The sequence below is a fragment of the Portunus trituberculatus genome, chromosome 6, assembly GCF_017591435.1.
Source record: "Portunus trituberculatus isolate SZX2019 chromosome 6, ASM1759143v1, whole genome shotgun sequence".
NCBI lineage: Eukaryota > Metazoa > Arthropoda > Malacostraca > Decapoda > Portunidae > Portunus > Portunus trituberculatus.
The window spans coordinates 9730465-9750811 of NC_059260.1; the positions used below are offsets into that span (position 1 = coordinate 9730465).

Here is a 20347-nt window from a genome sequence, read left to right on the forward strand (position 1 = left end):
TGTAACACACAAGAAAAGATGGAGTGTTTAAGGTGGCTGCAAAAAGACCGAAGTAAGGAATTAATATATCACAAAAACTAAAGCCATGAAAGAAATATATGATATAATGAAGAGGATGAAAACAAAGAGAGTTGCAAGTTCGAAAGCATGTACCTTCGAATATGTGATTGTTGACTGCTTGGTAAGCTAACTGACGTATGTTTCATGAGTAGCATGTTGTCTGCTGACTGGATGAGTGTATGATTGGTTTGCATGTGTTAGGGTAAAAGAATGTTGTAATTTCAAACATAAATATTATCAAAGTATTAAAAGTAAAGTGAGCAAAAGAATCCGAGAAAATCTATTGAAGATTATCTGTAAAGAGCCCTTATATTCAAAAGGAGGAAGACGTTTATAAGATAATGCCAGCTCTGAGAAAAGGAAAAAAATTATATGGGAACAGGTAACAATAAGTTTATTTTATTGATAGACCTAGGGCTGATTTCACAGTTGTTTTTTTTTTTCTTTTTATGTAGGGAAGAGGGCCAGCCAAGGACATAAAAAGAAAGTTGAAAAAAAGGCCCACTTCAGTGCTGGCTCTCTAAAAAGTTTAAAAAGTGCAAAAACCGTTAGCCAGAATTAGGGGAGCAAATGCATCGATACCTCCCTCTTAAAAGAAGACAAGTTCTAGGAATTTAGAAATACAGATGCAGGGAGGGAGTTCCAGAGTTTACCAGTGAAAGGGATGAATGATTGAGAGTACTGGTTAACTCTTGCATTAGAGTTGAACAGAATAAGGATGACAGGAAGAAGAAAGCCTTGTGCACGGAGGCCGCAGGAGAAGAGGAGGCATGCAGTTAGCAAGATCAGAAGAACAGTTACCATGAAAATAGTGATAAAAGATAGAAAGGGATGCAACATTTCAGCAGTGAGAAAGAGGCTGAAGACAGTTATTGAGAGGAGGGAAATTGATGAGACGAATAGCTTTCGATTCCATCCTATCAAGCAAAGCTGTGTGACTGGAAGCCCCCACAAACATGCGAAGAGTACTCCATACAGGGACGGATAAGACCCTTATACAGAGTAAGCAGTTGGACGGGCGAGAAAAACTGTCGGAGACACCTCAGAGCACCTAACTTCATAGAAGCTGTTCTAGGAAGAGATGAGATGTGAAGTTTCCAGTTAAGATTATGAGCAAAGGACAGACCGAGGATATTCATTGTGGAAGAGGGAGACAGTTGAGTGTCATTGAAGAAGAGGGGATAGTTGTCTGGAAGGTTGTGTCGAGTTGATAGATGGAGGAATTGAGTTTTTGAGGCATTGAAAACTACAAGATTTTCTCTGCCCCAATCGGAAATCTTAGAAAGATCGGAAGTCAGGCATTCTGTGGCATCCCTGCGTGATCTGTTGACTTCCTGATGGGTTGGACGTCTCTGAAAGAACGTGGAAAGATGTAGGGTGGTATAATCAGCGTAGGAATGAATAGGGCAAGAAGTTTTGTTAAGAAGATCATTAATGAATAATAGAAAGAGAGTAGGTGACAGGACAGAACCCTGAGGAACACCACTATTAATAGGTTTAGAAGAACAGTATCCATCTATCACAGCAGCAATAGAGCAGTCGGAAAGGAAACTTGAGATAAAGTTGCAGAGAGAAGGATAGAACCCGTAGGAGGGCAGTTTTGAAATCAAAGCTTTATGCCAGACTCTATCAAAAGCTTTTGATATGTCTAACGTTACAGCAAGTTTCACTGAAATCTCTAAAAGAGGATGTTTCTCATCAAGAGTCTTACTAACCTGGAAACAAGCATTACCAACACCTCAATCTGATTTCAGGATCATTGTTTTTGTTGTTTTAATAGTTTCCTAACTTGTAATAATGATAACAAAATGAAAACCTGTGATTCAGTAACGTTGGTATGTTGGAAAAAACAAGACAATTTAGGACAAAAGAGCTTACCATGCATGCACTAAAAAAAAGAGAAAGGCTTGCCTTCAATATGCCACATCTGTCTACTGTAATTACGGTTAATTTTTTAACTTTGAATTCTTGTCTTGAGTATCTGTATAACATTAACGAAAACTCTGTTTCTGCCAACCACGTACATAACAAATCATATATTTCTCTCTCCCTCATTGTTTTATACATATGAAATGGAAATATTTCAGGTTTTATAAAAATACTCCAAGTCAACTAATTCTAGCTAAACCTGGCTCTCTGATGGAAACAGTAATGTTCTTCAAATATTATCCAATATTTCTGTTGATTCAACCCTAAGTAATAAAACAATGTGAAAGGAACATATCCATAGATGTAAAAGTACTCCATACATGAGCAGATAATGCCCTTGTACATGGTTAACAGTTAGCAGATGAGAAAAACTGGCAGAGATGACTCAGAATGCCTAACTTCAGAGAAGCTGTTTTAGCTAGAGTAGAGACAAAGCTTCTAGTTTAGATTATAAGTAAAGGACAAAGCGAGAATATGCTGTGCAAAAGAGGGAATGTTGAACGTCATTCACAAAGAGGGGATAGTTGTCTGGAGGGTTATGTCAAGTTGATAGATGGAGGAATTGAATATTTGAGGCATTGAACAATACTAAGTTTTATCTGCCCTAATCAGAAATTTTAGAAAGATCAGAAGTCAGGTGTGCAGTGATCTCCCTGCATGATCTGCTAATTTTCTAAAGGAATGGTCATCTTTGTGTGGAGATGAAAATGTGTAGAGTGGCATCATCAGCATAGCAGTGGATAGGACAAATTTGGAGTAGATCAATGATCAATAATAAAAGTGGGTGACAGGGCATACCCTGAGGAACACCACTCTTAATAGATTTAGAAGAATAGCAGCTGTTTACCATAGCCAGGAGGAGGTAGTAGACACCTACCGAAACAATAACTTACTCCCAGTGAGATCTAATAGCACTAGTTCAGGAGGTGCTGTGAACCTTCCATTAAAGCTAGTTGTGATCTCGTTGAACGTTTCCCTTTGTGTCTCACAACTCAAGGGGGTAGTCACAGCCTACCCTCTAAAGACAGCTCTCCTTCTTCACACAAAACTACATGCACTTGCCACACATACACCCTTCACTCCAAATCAAAATTTAAAAGAAAAATAGGACCCAAAATAAACAACGCCTCGGAGTCCCCCTCTGGGGAGGGGACCAAAAATGTCCCCAGGTCGGACACCTCTCCTGTTGAAGACCACAAATGCCTTAACACCTCCCTCAACTTTTTCTACATTAACTTCTGCAACATTCGCGGTCTTAGATCTAATTTTCAATCTGTGGACACCACCTCTCCTCTACTAAACCTCATCTTCTTTTCCTCACCGAAACACAGCTATCTGAGGCAACTGACAGTAGCCCCTTCTCTGTTCCCTCCTACTTTCTCATTTTCATTCCAAAGCTGGATGTTGCGTCTATGTACGCAACGACTTAACTTGCTCTCGTGCCCACGCTCTTGAGTCTTCCGAATTTTCCACCATCTGGCTACGACTTAACAGTCACTCTCAAACTAAATTCATCTGTGCTGTTTATCTCTCCCCTAACTCTTCTGACTATAGTAATTTCTTCGACTACTTAACTTCTAAAGTGGAGCACATTCTGTCCCTCTACCCTTTCCATTCTTGGAGATTTCAATGTTCACCACCAGCTTTGGCTTTCCTCTCCCTTCACTGACCACCCTGGTGAACTAGCCTTCAACTTTGCTATCCTCCATGACCTAGAGCAACTGGTGCAACACCCTACTCGTATTCCTGACCGTCTTGAAGACACGCCCAACATTCTTGATCTCTTCCTCACCTCTAACCCTTCTGCTTATGCTGTCACCCTTTCATCTCCGTTGGGCTCCTCCAATCACAATCTCATTTCTGTATCTTGTCCTATTTTCCAATCCTCCGCAGGATCCCCAAAGCGAAGGTGCCTCTGGCATTTTGCCTCTGCCAGTTGGGGGACCTGAGGAGGTATTATGCTGATTTTCCTGGAATGATTATTGCTTCCGTGTCAGAGACCCATCTCTTTGTGCTGAACGCATAACAGAGGTGTTAGTATCTGGCATGGAGGCGTACATTCCTCATTCTTTTCTCAACCTAAACCTTCTAAACCTTGGTTTAACTCAGCCTGTTCTCGTGCTATACATGATAGAGAGGTTGCCCACAAAAGGTACTTGAGCCTTCCATCTCCTGAATCTCATGCACTTTATATCTCTGCCGGAATCATGCCAAGTCTGTTCTTCAACTTGCCAAACACTCTTTCATAAATAGGAAATGTCAAAATCTTTCAAACTCAAACTCTCCTCGTGACTTCTGGCATCTAGCCAAAAACATCTCAAATAACTTCACTTCTTCATCTTTCCTCCTTTATTTCATCCTGATGGCACCACTGCCATCTCTTCTGTCTCTAAAGCTGAACTCTTTTCTCAAACCTTTGCTCACAACTCCACCTTGGACGATTCTGGGCTTGTCCTCCCTCTCCTCCTCCCTCTGACTATTTCATGTCTACAATCAAAATTCTTCGTAATGATGTTTTCCATGCCCTTGCTGGCCTAAACCCTCGGAAGGCTTATGGACCTGATGGGGTCCCTCCTATTGTTCTCAAAAACTGTGCTTCTGTGCTTGCACCTTGCCTGGCCAAACTCTTCCAACTTTGTCTATCGACTTCTACCTTTCCTTCCTGCTGGAAGTTCGCCTACATTCAGCCTGTTCCTAAAAAGGGTGACCGTTCTAACCCCTCAAACTACCGTCCTATAGCTTTAATCTCCTGCTTGTCTAAAGTTTTTGAATTTATCCTGAATAGGAAGATTCTCAAACATCTGTCACTTCACAATCTTCTGTCTGATCGCCAGTATGGCTTCTGTCAAGGTCGCTCTACTGGTGATCTTCTGGCTTTCCTTACTGAGTCTTGGTCATCCTCTTTTAGAGATTTCGGAGAAACGTTTGCTGTTGCGTTAGACATATCAAAAGCTTTTGATAGAGTCTGGCTTAAAGCTTTGATTTCTAAACTGCCCTCTTCTATCCTTCTCTCTGCAACTTTATCCCAAGTTTCCTTTCCGACCGTTCTATTGCTGCTGTGGTAGACGGCTACTGTTCTTTTCCTAAACCTATTAATAGTGGTGTTCCTCAGGGTTCTGTCCTGTCACCCACTCTCTTTCTATTATTCATTAATGACCTTCTTAACCAAACTTCTTGCCCTATCCACTCCTACGCTGATGATACCACCCTACATCTTTCCACGTTCTTTCAGAGACGTCCAACCCTTCAGGAAATTAACAGATCACGCGGGGACGCCACAGAACGCCTGACTTCCGATCTTTCTAAGATTTCCGATTGGGGCAGAGAAAATCTAGTAGTTTTCAATGCCTCAAAAACTCAATTCCTCCATCTATCAACTCGACACAACCTTCCAGACAACTATCCCCTCTTCTTCAATGACACTCAACTGTCTCCCTCTTCCACAATGAATATCCTCGGTCTGTCCTTTGCTCATAATCTTAACTGGAAACTTCACATCTCATCTCTTGCTAAAACAGCTTCTATGAAATTAGGTGTTCTGAGGCGTCTCCACCAGTTTTTCTTGTCCCTCCAACTGCTTACTCTGTATAAGGGCCTTATCTGTCCCTGTATGGAGTACTCTTCGCATGTTTGGGGGGGTTCCAGTCACACAGTTTTGCTTGATAGGGTGGAATCGAAAGCTCTTCGTCTCATCAACTCCCCACCTCTGACTAACTGTCTTCGGTCTCTTTCTCACCGCCGAAATGTTGCATCCCTTTCTATATTTTATCGCTATTTTCATGGTAACTGTTCTACTGATATTGCTATCTGCATGCCTCACCTCCTCCTGTGGCCACGCTGCACAAGGCTTTCTTCTTCCTCTCATCCCTATTCTGTCCAACTCTCTAATGCAAGAGTTAACCAGTACACTCAATCATTCATCCCTTTCACTGGTAAACTCTGGAACTCCCTCCCTGCATCTGTATTTCCGAATTCCTACAACTTGTCTTCTTTTAAGAGGGAGGTATCGAGGCATTTGCTCCCCTAATTCTGGCTGACGGTTTTGGCACTTTTTGTACTCTTTGAGAGCCAGCGCTCAAGTGGGCCTTTTTCTAACTTTATTTTTTTTTTTGCCCTTGGCTGGCCCTCTTCCCTACGTAAAAAAAAAAAAAAAGAATAAAATGATCAGAAAGTAAACTTGAGATGAGGTTGCAGAGAGAAGGATAGAAGCAGTAGGAGGGTAGGTTATAGATCAAAGCTTTGTGCCAGATTCTATAAAAAGCTTTTGATATGTCTAAGGCAACAGCAATGTTTCACCAAAATCTCTAAAAGAGGATGGCCAAGACTCGGTATGGAAAGCCAGATCAATAGTAGAGTGTATTTTACAGATGCCATACTGGCAATAAGATAGAAGACTGTGAAGTGAGAGATGTTAAAAGAGTTTTCCTGTTCAGGATAGATTAAAACATTATCCTATTTAGGTACATGGTGAATGTAGGCAAACTTCCAGCAAGAAGGAAAGATAGAAGTAGATATACAGAGTTAAAGAATTTGACTAGGCAAGATGCAAGCACAGAGGTACAGTTTATAAGAACAATAAGACAGACCTCCATCAGGAGGTCCATAAGCCTTCCAAGGGTTAAGGTCAGCAAGGACATGGAAAACATCATGTCAAAGAATTTTAATTGATGGCATGAAATAGTGAAAGGGAGGAGAGGGAGGAACAAACCCAGAATCATCCAAGGTAGAGTTCAGCATTAGAAACAGATATAATGGCAATTGTGCCATCAGGATGAAGTGATGGAGGGAAAGATGAAGAAGTATAGTTATTGGAGATTATTTTTGCCACGTGCCAGAAGTCTCAAGGAGAGTTGGATCTCGAAAGATTTTGACACTTTTTATGAATGAAGGATTTCTTGACAAGCTGGAGAACACACTTGGCATGATTCCAGGTAAAAATATAAAGTACGTATTGTGGGCCACCTTTTTATCATGTATAGGACAAGAACAGGCAATGTTGAATCAAGGAATGAGATGTTTATTTTGAGAGAAAGAATGAGTTTAAGCCTCCATGCCAGACACTATCACCTCTGGTATGTACTCAGCACATACAGCACAAAGAGATGGTCTGATATAAAAAGCATTAGTCATTCCAGGGAAAATAATCATAATATCTCCCCAGGTCACTATTAAAGGTTGGAAAACGGTCAAGAATGTTGGGCGTATCTCCAAGACGGTCAGGAATATGAGTAGGGTGTCAGACAAGTTGCTCTAAGTCACAAAGGATAGGATAGGCTAGTTAATCAAGATGGTCAGTGAAAAGAGGGAGGAAAGCCAAAGCTGGTAGTAAACAATGAAGTCTCCAAGAAAAGAGTAACAGAATGTCCTCCACTTTTGAAGTTATATAGTCAAAGAAATTCTTATAGTCAGAGGAGTTATATGAGAGATATACAGCACAGATAAATTCAGGTAGTGACTCTGAAGTCAGAGTCAGATGATGAAAAACTCAGAAATTTCAAGAGCATAGCATGAGGGCAAGTCAAGTTGTTGCACACAGAGATGCAACATAGTTTTGGAATGGAAATGAAGAAAGAAGAAGTAGGAGAGAATGGAAAAAGGGCTATTGTTAATTACCTCAGACAGTTGTTTAGGTAAAGAAAAGATGATGAGGTTTAGTGAAGGAGAGTTCGTATTCTACAGATTTAAAATTGGATCAATGACCACCAATGCTGAAGAAATTAATGAACAAAATATTGAGACAGATGTTAAGAGATTTAGGGTCAATTCCAAGAGCATACTGACCTGGGGACATTTTTGGCCCCTTCCCCAGAAAGGGACTCCAAGGATGCCTCACTTTATTGAAAGCAGAATATTTTTTGTTCCATCCTACTTTTTTATAATAATAATAATTTATATAAAAATTTATATAATGACTTGTTATCAGGCCCACTTTCATATTTCCTTTATTTTCTACTATCTGGCTGAGACTTCAGTGTCATTCTTCCTAAATTAATATACTGTATATTCTTCATCCAATTCCTCAATGCCTAACCTCTTAATAACATGACATCCAAAGCAAAGCACATCAAAGTACTTGGAAACTTGTATGCTCGCCCAAGTCTCTGGATGTCATCTTCCATGGGTTAATCAAATGAATAAGCCTTCAGTTTTACTCTACTTGCATTCCTGATATCATATCAAGTATATAATCTTGATCTTTTCCTAATTTCCACCCTTTAAGCTTACTCTGTCCAGCATTTCTTCTCTGAGTATTTGTTTCCATACTCTAGGGATGCCAGCAAAACAGAGGTGCTTGTGACACCATACCTCTGCCTAAGGTGCCATCACATTAGCACTTATCCTATTGATCCTATATAAATGTCTATAGTCTGATGAATCAGGCAAAGTTTGGTGACTCAACAAAAAATTCTAAATATATATATATATATATATATATATATATATATATATATATATATATATATATATATATATATATATATATATATATATATATATTTTTGTTGAGTCACCAAACTTTGCCTGATATAAATATACATATATATATATATATATATATATATATATATATATATATATATATATATATATATATATATATACAGGCAACCCCTTTAACGAAGGGTTACGTTCCTAAAAAACACTTCGTTAAGCGAAACTTCGTTAAGCGAACCGATTATAACAAGTTTAACCCCTGATTTGAACTTCCATTGAGAGTAAGCAAAGCGAGAGTGCATCATAGTACAGTAAAAGGTTTAATGAAAGTAAAATTTATGAAGTTAAACATTTAGGTAGTTTAATTTAAGTCATTATAATGTACACTAATGTATGTATGTATGTAACTTTATAATGTTAATGATCTTAACTTTATGAAGGGAGGAAGCGTGAAACGGGAAAGACACTAACCGGCAACCTGTGGAATGTAAACAAAGTGCGCATCATTGTATTGCATACAAAACTTATGTACCACATTTCCACAAGGCTTTCCATTCTATCCATTGTAGAGTCAAGAGTTCAGGTGGTTCTTTTAGCTTGCAAGGAAGATACGGTCTCACCAGCCTCCTTAATAGAGTCTGCTGACTTGAAAATAGAGACAGTATAATATGGAGTCAAGATAGTGGCCAGCACTGCTATAGTTTTCTGGCCTCTCTCATGTCTGTGAATAATATCTAGCTTCATTTGGAGAGTAAGAAACTTCCTGGTCTTCTTACAAACACTAGGCCAATTGCAGGGCGTTTTGGTGGTAAGTTGAGCTAGGGAAGACAAGCTGCTGCTGAGGCTGTTATGTTTTGACTAGGGAGTGAGTGTTGCGCGTTGTCCACGAGAGGCTTGATCTTGATCTTGATCTTGATCTTTATTCTATAGGTGTCCCAGGATTTTTCCTGAGGCAGGCCTTAGTACCAGCAGCTCCTGGTGTATTCAAAAGCCTGTCAGCTTGCGTGATATGGTGGGGCTTTCAAATTTTGAAAAAAAATTACCTGGATAAAACTTCGTTAAAGCGAGTTTGGTGTTCGTTAAACAGTATATATATATATATATATATATATATATATATATATATATATATATATATATATATATATATATATATATATATATATATATATATATATATATATATATATATATATATATGGAGTAGGCAGTAGTCACCTGCCGCCCGGTGGAATACTCCAGGAGATGTACTTACGGGATGTAGGCAGTGCTGCAGACTGAGTGATTCCCGTGTCCTCTCTTCCCGGTTCCCTTTGTGGTCTCATTTATACAATTGAGCAGCTGCAGCCTGCCCTCTAAAGACAACTTCTACTACTTCCTACACTACACTACAACACCTTACACTTTTACACTCTCTTCAAATCAAAATTTAATAATGGCTTCACCACGCCCTGCCTCGGAGTCCCCTCTGGGAGGGGACCATAAATGTCCCCAGGTCGGACTGCCCTCTGCTGTCGACCTTGGGTGTCTTGACACTTCATCTAATACTTTCACTATCAATTTCTGCAACATTCGTGGCCTTCGTTCTAATTTTCAATCTGTGGAACACCACCTCTCCTCTACTAAACCTCATCTTCTCTTCCTAACTGAAACACAGTTGTCTGTGACTACTGACAGCAGCCCTTTTCTGTTCCCTCCTACTTGCTCTATCCTCATTTTCAATCCAAAGCTGGATGTTGCGCATACGTGCGTAACGACACCACTTGCTCTCGTGCCCACAATCTTGAATCTTCAGAATTTTCTACCATCTGGCTAAGACTTCAATGTCACTCTCTAACTAAATTCATCTGTGCTGTATACCTCTCACCTAATTCCTCTGACTATGTAAAATTCTTTGACTATTTGACTTCCAAGGTGGAGCACATCTTATCTCACTTTCCTTTTGCTGAGATCTCCATTTTAGATTTCAATGTTCACCACCAGCTTTGGCTTTCATCTTCTTTCACTGACCAACCTGGTGAACAAACCTTCAACTTTGCTATCCTTCATGACCTAGAGCAGCTAGTGCAGTTCCCTACCCGTATTCCTGACCGCCTTGGAGACACGCCCAACATTCTTGATCTTTTCCTAACCTCCAACCCTTCTGCTTACTCTGTTAAACTTTCCTCTCCGTTGGGCTCCTCCGACCACAATCTAATTTCCGTTACCTGTTCTATCACTCCAGTGCAGCCTCAGGACCCGCCTAAGCGGAGGTGCTTCTGGCATTTTAACTCTGCTAAGTGGGAGGAACTAAGGCAGTACTATTCTGATTTCCTTGGGATGATTATTGTTTTCATGTCAGAGATCCTTCTCTTTGTGCCGAGCGCATAACAGAGGTGATTATCTCTGGCATGGAGCTATACATTCCTCATACTTTCTCTAACCCTAAAGCTAAAAAGCCTTGGTTTAACTCTGCTTGTTCTCGTGCTGTCAATGATAGAGAGGCGGCTCACAAACGGTTCCGTAGCCATCCAACTGCTGAAACTCATGCCCTATATATTTCTGCCCGTAATCATGCCAAATCTATTCTCCAACTTACTAAAACTCTTTCATCAATAGAAAATGTCAAAGTCTTTCCAATTCTAACTCCTCTCGAGATTTCTGGCATCTAGCCAATAATATCTCTAACAACTTTACTTCTTCGTCTTTCCTCCTTTACTTCATCCAGATGGCTCTACAGCTGTCTCTTCTTTTCTAAAGCTGAACTCTTCGCTCAAACCTTTGCTACCAACTCAACTTTGGATGATTCTGGGCATATTCCTCCTACTCCTCCACCCTCTGACTACTTCATCCCTAAAATTAAAATTCTTTATAAAGACGTTTTCCTGGCCCTCTCTGGCCTTGATTCTCGGAAGGCTTACGGTCCGGATGGAGTCCCTCCTGTTGTTCTCAAAACTGTGCTTCCGAACTCGCTCACTGCCTGGTCAAACTCTTTCATCTGTGTCTCTACTTCTATTTATCCTTCTTGCTGGAAGTTTGCTCACATTCAACCTGTCCCTAAAAAGGTGACCACTCCAATCCTTCTAACTACCGCCCTATAGCTTTGATTTCCTGCCTTTCTAAAGCCTTTGAGTCTATCCTTAATAGGAAGATAATGAGGCATCTATCAGCTCACAACCTTCTCTCTGATTGCCAGTATGGTTTCCGTAAAGGCAGATCTACTGGTGATCTTCTTACTTTCCTAACTGAATCTTGGTCATCCTCTTTAGGGACTTCGGTGAAACCTTTGCTGTCGGCCTTGACATATCGAAAGCCTTCGATAGAGTCTGGCACAAATCTTTAATTTCTAAACTACCCTCCTACGGATTCTATCCTTCTCTCTGTACCTTCATCTCCAGTTTCCTTTCCGATCGTTCTATTGCTGCTGTAGTAGACGGTCACTGTTCTTCCCTAAAACTATCAACAGTGGTGTTCCACAGGGTTCTGTCCTATCACCCACTCTCTTTCTATTATTCATCAATGATCTCCTAAATCTGACTCAATGCCCTATCCACTCCTATGCTGATGATACCACCTTGCATTATTCAACAGCGTTCAACAGACGCCCAACCCAACAACAATTAAATGACTCAAGGCGAGATGCTATAGGACGCCTAACTTCTGATCTTTCACTTGTTTCTGATTGGGGCAGAGAAAACCTGGTTTTGTTCAATGCCTCAAAACTCAATTTCTACAACTATCTACTCGACATAACCTTCCAGACAACTATCCTCTCTTCTTCAATAACACTCAACTTCCCTCTCCTCTACATTAAACACACTCGGTCTATCCTTCACTAAAAATCTAAACTGGAAATTTCACATCTCTACTCTTGCTAAATCAGCTTCCAAGAAGTTAGGTGTCCTGTGGCGTCTTCGTCCATTTTTCTCTCCTCCCAGCTGCTTGCTCTGTACAGGGCCTTATCCGCCCGTGTATGGAGTATGGCTCTCATGTCTGGGGATCCACACACAGCTTTACTAAACAAGGTGGAATCTAAAGCTTTTCGTCTTATCAACTCTTCTCCTCTAACTGACTGTCTTGATTCTTTAAGTCACCGCCGCAATGTTGCATCTTTATCTGTCTTCTACCGCTGTTTTCATGCTGTCTGCTCTTCTGAACTTGCTAACTGCTTGCCTTCCCCTCCTGCGGCCTCGCTGCACAAGACTCTCTACTTCTTCTCATCCCTATTCTGTCCATCTTCCTAATGCAAGAGTTAACCAGTATCTTCACTCCTTCATTCCCTACACTGGTAAACTCTGGAACTCTCTACCTGTGTCTGTATTTCCACCTGCCTATGACTTAAACTCTTTCAAAAGAGGAGTGTCAAGACACCTCTTACGTTAACTGGACCCTCCTTTTAGATTTTTTTGTTTTTTCTCTTTCTCCTACTTTCCTCTTCACAGGGCCTGGCAACCAGCGGGATTTTTTTTTTTCTCCAACACTTTGTTTTCCCTTGGCCAGTGCCCTTGTAATGTAAAAAAAAAAAAAAAAAACCTTAACAAAGGGGTTACGTTCCTAAAAACACTTCGTTAAGCGAAACTTCGTTAAGCGAACCGATTATAACAACTTTAACCCCTGATTTTATCTTCCATTGAGAGTAAGCAAAGCGAGAGTGCATCATAGTACAGTAAAAGGTTTAATGAAAGTAAAATTTATGAAGTTAAACATTTAGGTAGTTTAATTTAAGTCATTATAATGTACACTAATGTATGTATATACATAACTTTATAATGTTGATGATCTTAACTTTATGAAGGGAGGGAGAGTGAAACGGGAAATACACTAACCGGCAACCTGTGGAATGTAAACAAAGTGCGCATCATGGTACTGCATACAAAACTTATGTACCACATTTCCACAAGGCTTTCCATTTTATCCATTGTAGAGTCACGAGTTCAGGTGGTTCTTTTAGCTTTCAAGGAAGATACGGTCTCACCAGCTTTCTTAATAGAGTCTGCTGACTTGAAAATAGTAGACAGTAGATGGAGTCAAGATGGTGGCAAGCAATGTTATTAGTTTTCTGGCCTCTCTCTTGTCTGTGAATAATACCCAGCTTCACTTCGAGAGTAAGACACTTCCTGGTCTTCTTAGGAACGTTAGGCCACATTGCAGGGCTTTTTGGTGGTAAGTTGAACTAGGGAAGATGAGCTGCTGGTGATGCTGTTATGTTTTGACTGGGGAGTTAGTGGTGCGCATGATCTTGATCTTGATCTTGATGCTACAGGTGACGCAGAATTTCTTCTGATGTGATTACTGACAATCAGTAATCACATCAAAGAAAACCACCACAAAATAGGTACTCAAAATACATGTTTATATCTGTGAGAAAGGTAGGCCCTATCACTTAACTATTCATAGACATGTAGAAAAACCAAAGAAAGAAAGCATTTCAACTACACATTTAAAAGAAAACGAAGTCACAGGAGGATACAGCAGAATAATATTTACAAAAAAAAAAGGAATGGAGAACTGATAAAGAGATTCTTAACTGGAAATTGATTTATAAAACATGATAATGCAAACAAGGAACATCTATTACTGAGGGGATAAAATTGTCAAAAATAACAACTCAATTCCTAAAATCTATGATTAATACCATTAGGTAAAGATAAGAATATAAAATATTACAAAAAAAAACATCAACTTACTTGCAAGTAGATCCATTTTGTTTTCCTTCTTGGTAGTCCCGGTCAACATACAGTTCACCAAAGTACACCTCATCTGTTTTCCTTTGTGATATCGTCAGTCTGAAAACAAAAGTCAATAAGAATGTTACTGAGACAACACAAATTCATACCTTAATTCTGCTAACACAATAATATATCTTACTCAATAATCTAACCAAGTTAACAATTTCTTATGCTTGTGCTGGTTCATTGCCTTTTTGTTAACTGGCTCAGAGTACTGCCATATCATCAGTGTTTTGAAAATATCTACTTTCCTCTGCTTTCACTATTACTAAAAAATAGATTTCATGACATATCACTCACAGTCCCTTTCTAGGGAGGGGACCAGAAATGTCCCAAGGTCGGACTGCTCTCTCGTTGGCGACCCAAAATGTCTTGACACCTCTCTCAACTTTTTCTTTATTAACTTCTGCAACATTTGCGGTCTTAGATCTAACTTCCAATCTGTAGAACACCACCTTTCCTTTACTAAATCTCATCTTCCTTTCCTCACCAAAACACAGCTGTCTGAGACAACTGACAGTAGCCCTTTCTCTGTTCCCTCCTACTTTCTCTGTCCTCATTTTCACTCCAAAGCTGGATGTTGCATATATGTGCGCAATGACTTAAATTGCTCTTGTGCCCATGCTCTTGAATCTTCTTAGTTTTCCACCATCTGGCATAGAATATATAAAGTCTTTCTCCAACTAAATTCATCTGTGCTGTCTATATCTCCCTAACTCCTCTAACTATAGTAAATTCTTTGATTATTTAACTTCCAAGGTGGAGCACATTCTGTCCCTCTACCCGTTCATGGAGATTTCCATCCTTGGAAATTTCAATGTTCACCACCAGCTTTAGCTTTCCTCTCCCTTCATTGACCATCCTGGTGAACTAGTCTTCAACTTTGCTTTCCTCCATGACTTAACAGCAACTGGTGCAACACCCTACTCGTATTCCTGACCGTCTTAGAGACATGACCAACATTCTTGATCTCTTCCTTACCTCTAATCCTTCAGCTTATGCTGTTACCCTATCTTCTCCATTGGGCTCCTCCGATCACAGTCTCACATGTGTATCTTGTCCTATTTCTCCAATCCCTCCTCAGGATCCCCCAAAGCAGAGGTACCTCTGGCATTTTAGCTCTGCTAGATAGGGGGACCTGAGGAGGTACCATGCTGATTTTCCCTCTACTGATTACAGTTTCCATGTCAGAGACCCACCTCTGTGTGCTGAACGCAAAACGGAGATGATAGTGTCTGGCATGGAGGCGTACTTCCTCATTCTTTTCCTCAACCTAAACTTTCTAAACCTTGGTTCAACTCAGCCTGTTCTCGTGCTATACATGATAGAGAGGTTACCCACAAAATGTACTTGAGCCTTCCATCTCCTGAATCACATGCACTTTATATTTCTGCCCAGAATCATGCCAACTCTGTTCTTCAACTTGCCAAACACTCCTTCATAAACAAAAAATTTCAAAATCTTTCAAAATCTAACTCCTCTCATGACTTCTGGCATATAGCCAAAAACATCAATAACTTTACTTCTTCATCTTTGCCTCCTTTATTTCATCCTGATGGCACCACTGCCATCTCATCTGTCTCTAAAGCTGAACTCTTCTCTCAAACCTTTGCTAAAAACTCAACCTTGGATGATTCCAGGCTTGTCCCTCCCTCTCCTCCTCCTCCCTCTGAATATTTCATGTTTTCAATCAAAATTCTTTGTAATGATGTTTTCCTTGCCCTTGCTGGCTTAAACCCTGGGAAGGCTTATGGTCCTGATGGGGTTCCTCCTACTGTTATCAAAAACTGTGCTTCCATGCTTGCATCTTTCCTGGCCAAACTCATTCAACTATGCCTATCGACCTCTACCTTTCCTTCTAGCTGGAAGTTTGCCTACATTCAACCAGTTCCTGAAAAGGGAAACCATTCTAATCCTTCAAACTACTGCCCATTAGCTTTAATCTCTAGCTTGTCTAAAGTTTATTAATCTATCCTCAATAAGAAGAATCTTAAACATCTGTCACTTCACAATTTTCTATCTGATCGCCAGTATGTCTTCCGTCAAGATCACTCTACTGGTGATCTGGCGTTCCTTACTGAGTCTTGGTCATCCGCTTTCAAAGATTTCGGCAAAACTTTTACTGTGGCATTAGACATATCAAAAGCTTTTGATAGAGTCTGGCACAAAACTTTCATTTCAAAACTGCCCTCCTACAGTTTCTATCCTGCTCTCTGCAACTGTATCTCAAGTTTCATTTCTGACCGTTCAATTGCAGATGTGGTAGACAGCCACTTTTCTTCTATTAAATCCATTAACGGTAGTGTTCCTCAGGGTTCCATCCTATCACCTACTCTCTTTCTATTATTCATTAATGACCTTCTTAACCAAACTTCTTGCTCTATCCACTCCTACGCTGATGATACCACCCTACATCTTTCCACATCCTTTCAGAGATGACCAACCCTTCAGGAAGTCAACAGATCACACAGGGATGCCACAGAATGCCTTACTTCTGATCTTTCTAAACTTTCTGATTGGGGCAGAGAAAACTTAGTAGTTTTCAATGCCTCAAAAACTCAATTCCTCCACCTATCAACTCAGAACAACCTTCCAGACAACTATCCCCTCTTCTTCTATGACACTCAACTGTCTCCCTCTTCCACACTAAATATCCTTGGTCTGTCCTTTACTCATAATCTTAACTGGAAACTTCACATCCCATCTCTTGCTAAAACAGCTTCTATGAAGTTGGACGTTCTGCGGCATCTCCGCCAGCTTTTCTCACCCCTCCAACTGCTAACTCTGTACATGGGCCTGATCCATCCTTGTATGAAACACTTTTTGCATGTTTTTTTTCGGGGGCAGGTTCCACTCATACAGCTTTGTTAGATTGGGTGGAATCAAAAGTTTTTGTCTCATCAACTTTCTTCCTCTGACTGACTGTCTTCAACCTCTTTCTCTCCACTGAAATGTTGCATTCCTTTCCATCTTTTATCACTACTTTCATGTTAACTGTTCTACTGATCTTGCTAACTGCATGCCTCCCATCCTCTTGCATCCCCACTGCAAAAGGCTTTCTTCTTCCTCTCATCCCTATTCTGTCCAACCCTCTAATACAAGAGTTAACCAGTATTCTCAATCTGTGGAACTCTCTACCTGCTTCTGTATTTCCATCTTTCTATGACTTAACTTCTTTTAAGAGAGAGGTGTCGAGACACTTGCTCCCTAATTTTGGATAACCTTTCTTATCTTTTAGAGAACCAGCTTCAAGTGGGCCCTTTTTTTTTTACAGTGTTGCCCTTGGCTGGCCTTCTCTCCTACATAAAAAAAAAAATAAAATACCATGCAGTAATACAAATTTTTATAAAAAATTATATCAGTTTACATACATGTGCAAGAACAACCAACTTGATGCAGAAACAAATTCAAAATGACTGATAGATGTGGCTGGGGTTTCACCAGGATTCCCCCACTATTGCTACCTCTCTATAGATCATGGACTTGACTTCTTTTTCTAACACCGCTTCAGCTCCTTACCCTCTATCTCCGTTCTTCTTTCTCTCCCTCTGTTTCTAAGTAAATTGATGTTTCTGAAATGATTTCCAAAATTATTCTAACTTTTGTCCCACATCACCACTAAGGTACAAATCAAGGCATTTTTTCTGTAGAAGGGTAGCATATGAGTGGGAGAATGTGACCTTGCCAATAACTCCCCCTAACAAGACTTGCCAGTCAGTCCTGACCTGTCCTCACACATGCAGTCTCACTGTGGACCATTCTCCAGCTGCAAGCTTGTGATATATGGGCACCTACACAACCGATCTATGGTAGTAATCTATAACATGAAAAATATTTCTTGGAAGAAGTCCTTGAGAGAGAGAGAGAGAGAGAGAGAGAGAGAGAGAGAGAGAGAGAGAGAGAGAGAGAGAGAGAGAGAGAGAGAGAGAGAGAGAGAGAGAGAGAGAGAGAGAGAGAGAGAGAGAGAGAGAGAGAGAGAGACTGGCTTACTTGGTGTGGTATATCCTGCCCTGGGCCCGCTCAGTCTCCAGCACCAGCTCCTCAATGAACACAAGGGAGTTGTCTGTGGTGTAGCTTGGACGTTCATACATACGAGCAACTTTGGGAACGTCAATGCTTTCAGGAACACTCAGATCTGGGATACTGTCCATTGATGTAGGGATCAGCTGAATGTAAAGAAAAAAGGAAATCATTAATTGCATAATTCTTAATACTATCTATTTGTGGGGCATTAAAGAAATAATTCAATCTCAAATTTACTATCTCAATGATTCTGTCACACCCAGACACTAGTGGATCTACAAGAAATTGACTTCAGTAGTGTGACATTTTCCTCCACACCAATATACCATATTAATGCCACTCACTGTGCCAAAGGCAACAAAAAAGGAAGAAATAAAGATCCTATCCAACCAAACTGTTTACTCATAATTGGAGGGTAAGTGCTAAGAAGTTTTCCTCTTCAGAGTCATTGGTATGAAGAAATACAGAAACAAACAGGAAGTTCCAGAGTTCACCAAAAAGATGGACAAAAGAATGAGAATACAAAATAAGAATAGAATAGGAACTGAATAGGAAAGAACCCAAACTCCAGCTGCAGTTGCCAGATTCACCAAATACCATAATATTCCAAACAAAAGTTGATCAAGTGAATATTATACATTTTTGGGTATTCTACGATCACATACCAAGATATTACAATATCAAAAGCATTTTGAACGTGTATCTACGACATAAACACTTTAATAGTAGAATTAAAGTTACATACATGTGTTGTGTTTTTCACCACCTCTATTTATGGGACAAAATATAACTTCATTACAAGGAGAAAAAGAACAAATAGGAGAAAGAAGTTGAGTTAGAATATGTAGTGAAAGAGAAGGAGCTGAAGGCGAAGAAGACACAACATGACAGGATAAAGATTAGAAAAAAAAAAAAAAAAAAAGATGGTAAGTAAAACAGTGTTGAAGAAGACAAGTGATTTTTTTCTTCTTATAGAATTGTCTTATATTTTCATTTCTTGATTGATAATTCAGTAGGAATGATATTTTTTCTTTTAAGAAGTAGACTACAAGAAACCATGAACATATAAAGTCCTGCAGATGAATTTATGTTCATAACTTTAGAAATCAAAGTCTGATAAAGAGATTGTCTCTGCCTCTCAAATAAAAGAACCACTCTTTGGTATACACAATGTCAGCATCATAGAGACTTGATGGACCTCCTTGCAAAACGTTTTAGTCTAATGGCATAACAAGTTCAAGCAATGGCAAGCAAGACACAGTTTAGGGATAGGCTCATAACAGCACTGCAACACCCTCAGGCTATTTCAGTTTCAGTAGCAAATTTTCCCTTTCCTCATAAAGAAAACTAAACAAAAATTGCTCCACACCCTTTTATTGTGAAGCATCAGCCTTTGCAGATTTACCTAGTTGTAGTTTTACAGGGCCTGGGCTTTATGCTAATGTGAGAGATGTATGTCAAAATGTGTGTTAAAGTTGTGTGATATATTAAAGTCTCTAAAAATTAAAGAGTTTAGTACAATGGGCAACTATAACATTGCTAGTCATAAAAACTCAAGTAACTATTAAAGACATCAAAGTATAATAAAAAAACAGATAAATAAATACTGGAAGGAATAAAAGCATGGTAAATCAGTAAATATATCGTAATATAGTGTTTTGAGATAACTACTCTCTACTGCGATATAATGCTGACCAACTTCTGAATTAAAACAGCTGGCAAACACTGAAAACTTAACAGTTTGGGTCTTTTCCTATTAGAGGTGGACAGAACAGGGATGAGAAAATAGTATTGTGCAACAAGGCTGCAGAAAGAAGAAAAGAATGCAGTTAGTAACATCTAAAAAATTATTCATACATTTTTCGTTATATGACACGCCTGGTAGGTGCATAAACTATTCCTTTCCTTCCTACCAGATCATACAAGGGTCTTAGTAGGAAAATGCTGGCTAAGGGGAAGGAAAAAATAATAAATGATAAAAAAAAGTTACTAATTATTGCTACATCAAAACTTCAATAGAAAAAATTCTAATCTGGTTAGCCAATTCAGTTACAGAATTATTTTGATACACTATTCTTGAAAATGTCATGTCACAAAAAAATTAAACAGAATCAAGCAGAATGTTTCAGATTGTCAAAGAATAGAATGAGCGGGGAAGTAGCTCTGATGCACATGACATGAAGGAAATAAAT

At 39.6% G+C, this 20347-nt stretch overlaps 1 protein-coding gene across 1 annotated transcript in view; it reads right to left on the reverse strand.

Annotated features, from left to right (window-relative positions):
* LOC123518598 (putative transcription factor SPT20 homolog-like 2) overlaps positions 1-20347 on the reverse strand; it is a 298506-nt gene that overhangs the window by 208879 nt on the left and 69280 nt on the right. Inside the window, 2 exon segments of the mRNA XM_045279496.1 lie at positions 14091-14189; positions 18123-18298. Of these exon segments, the coding sequence (XP_045135431.1) occupies positions 14091-14189; positions 18123-18298 (275 nt within the window).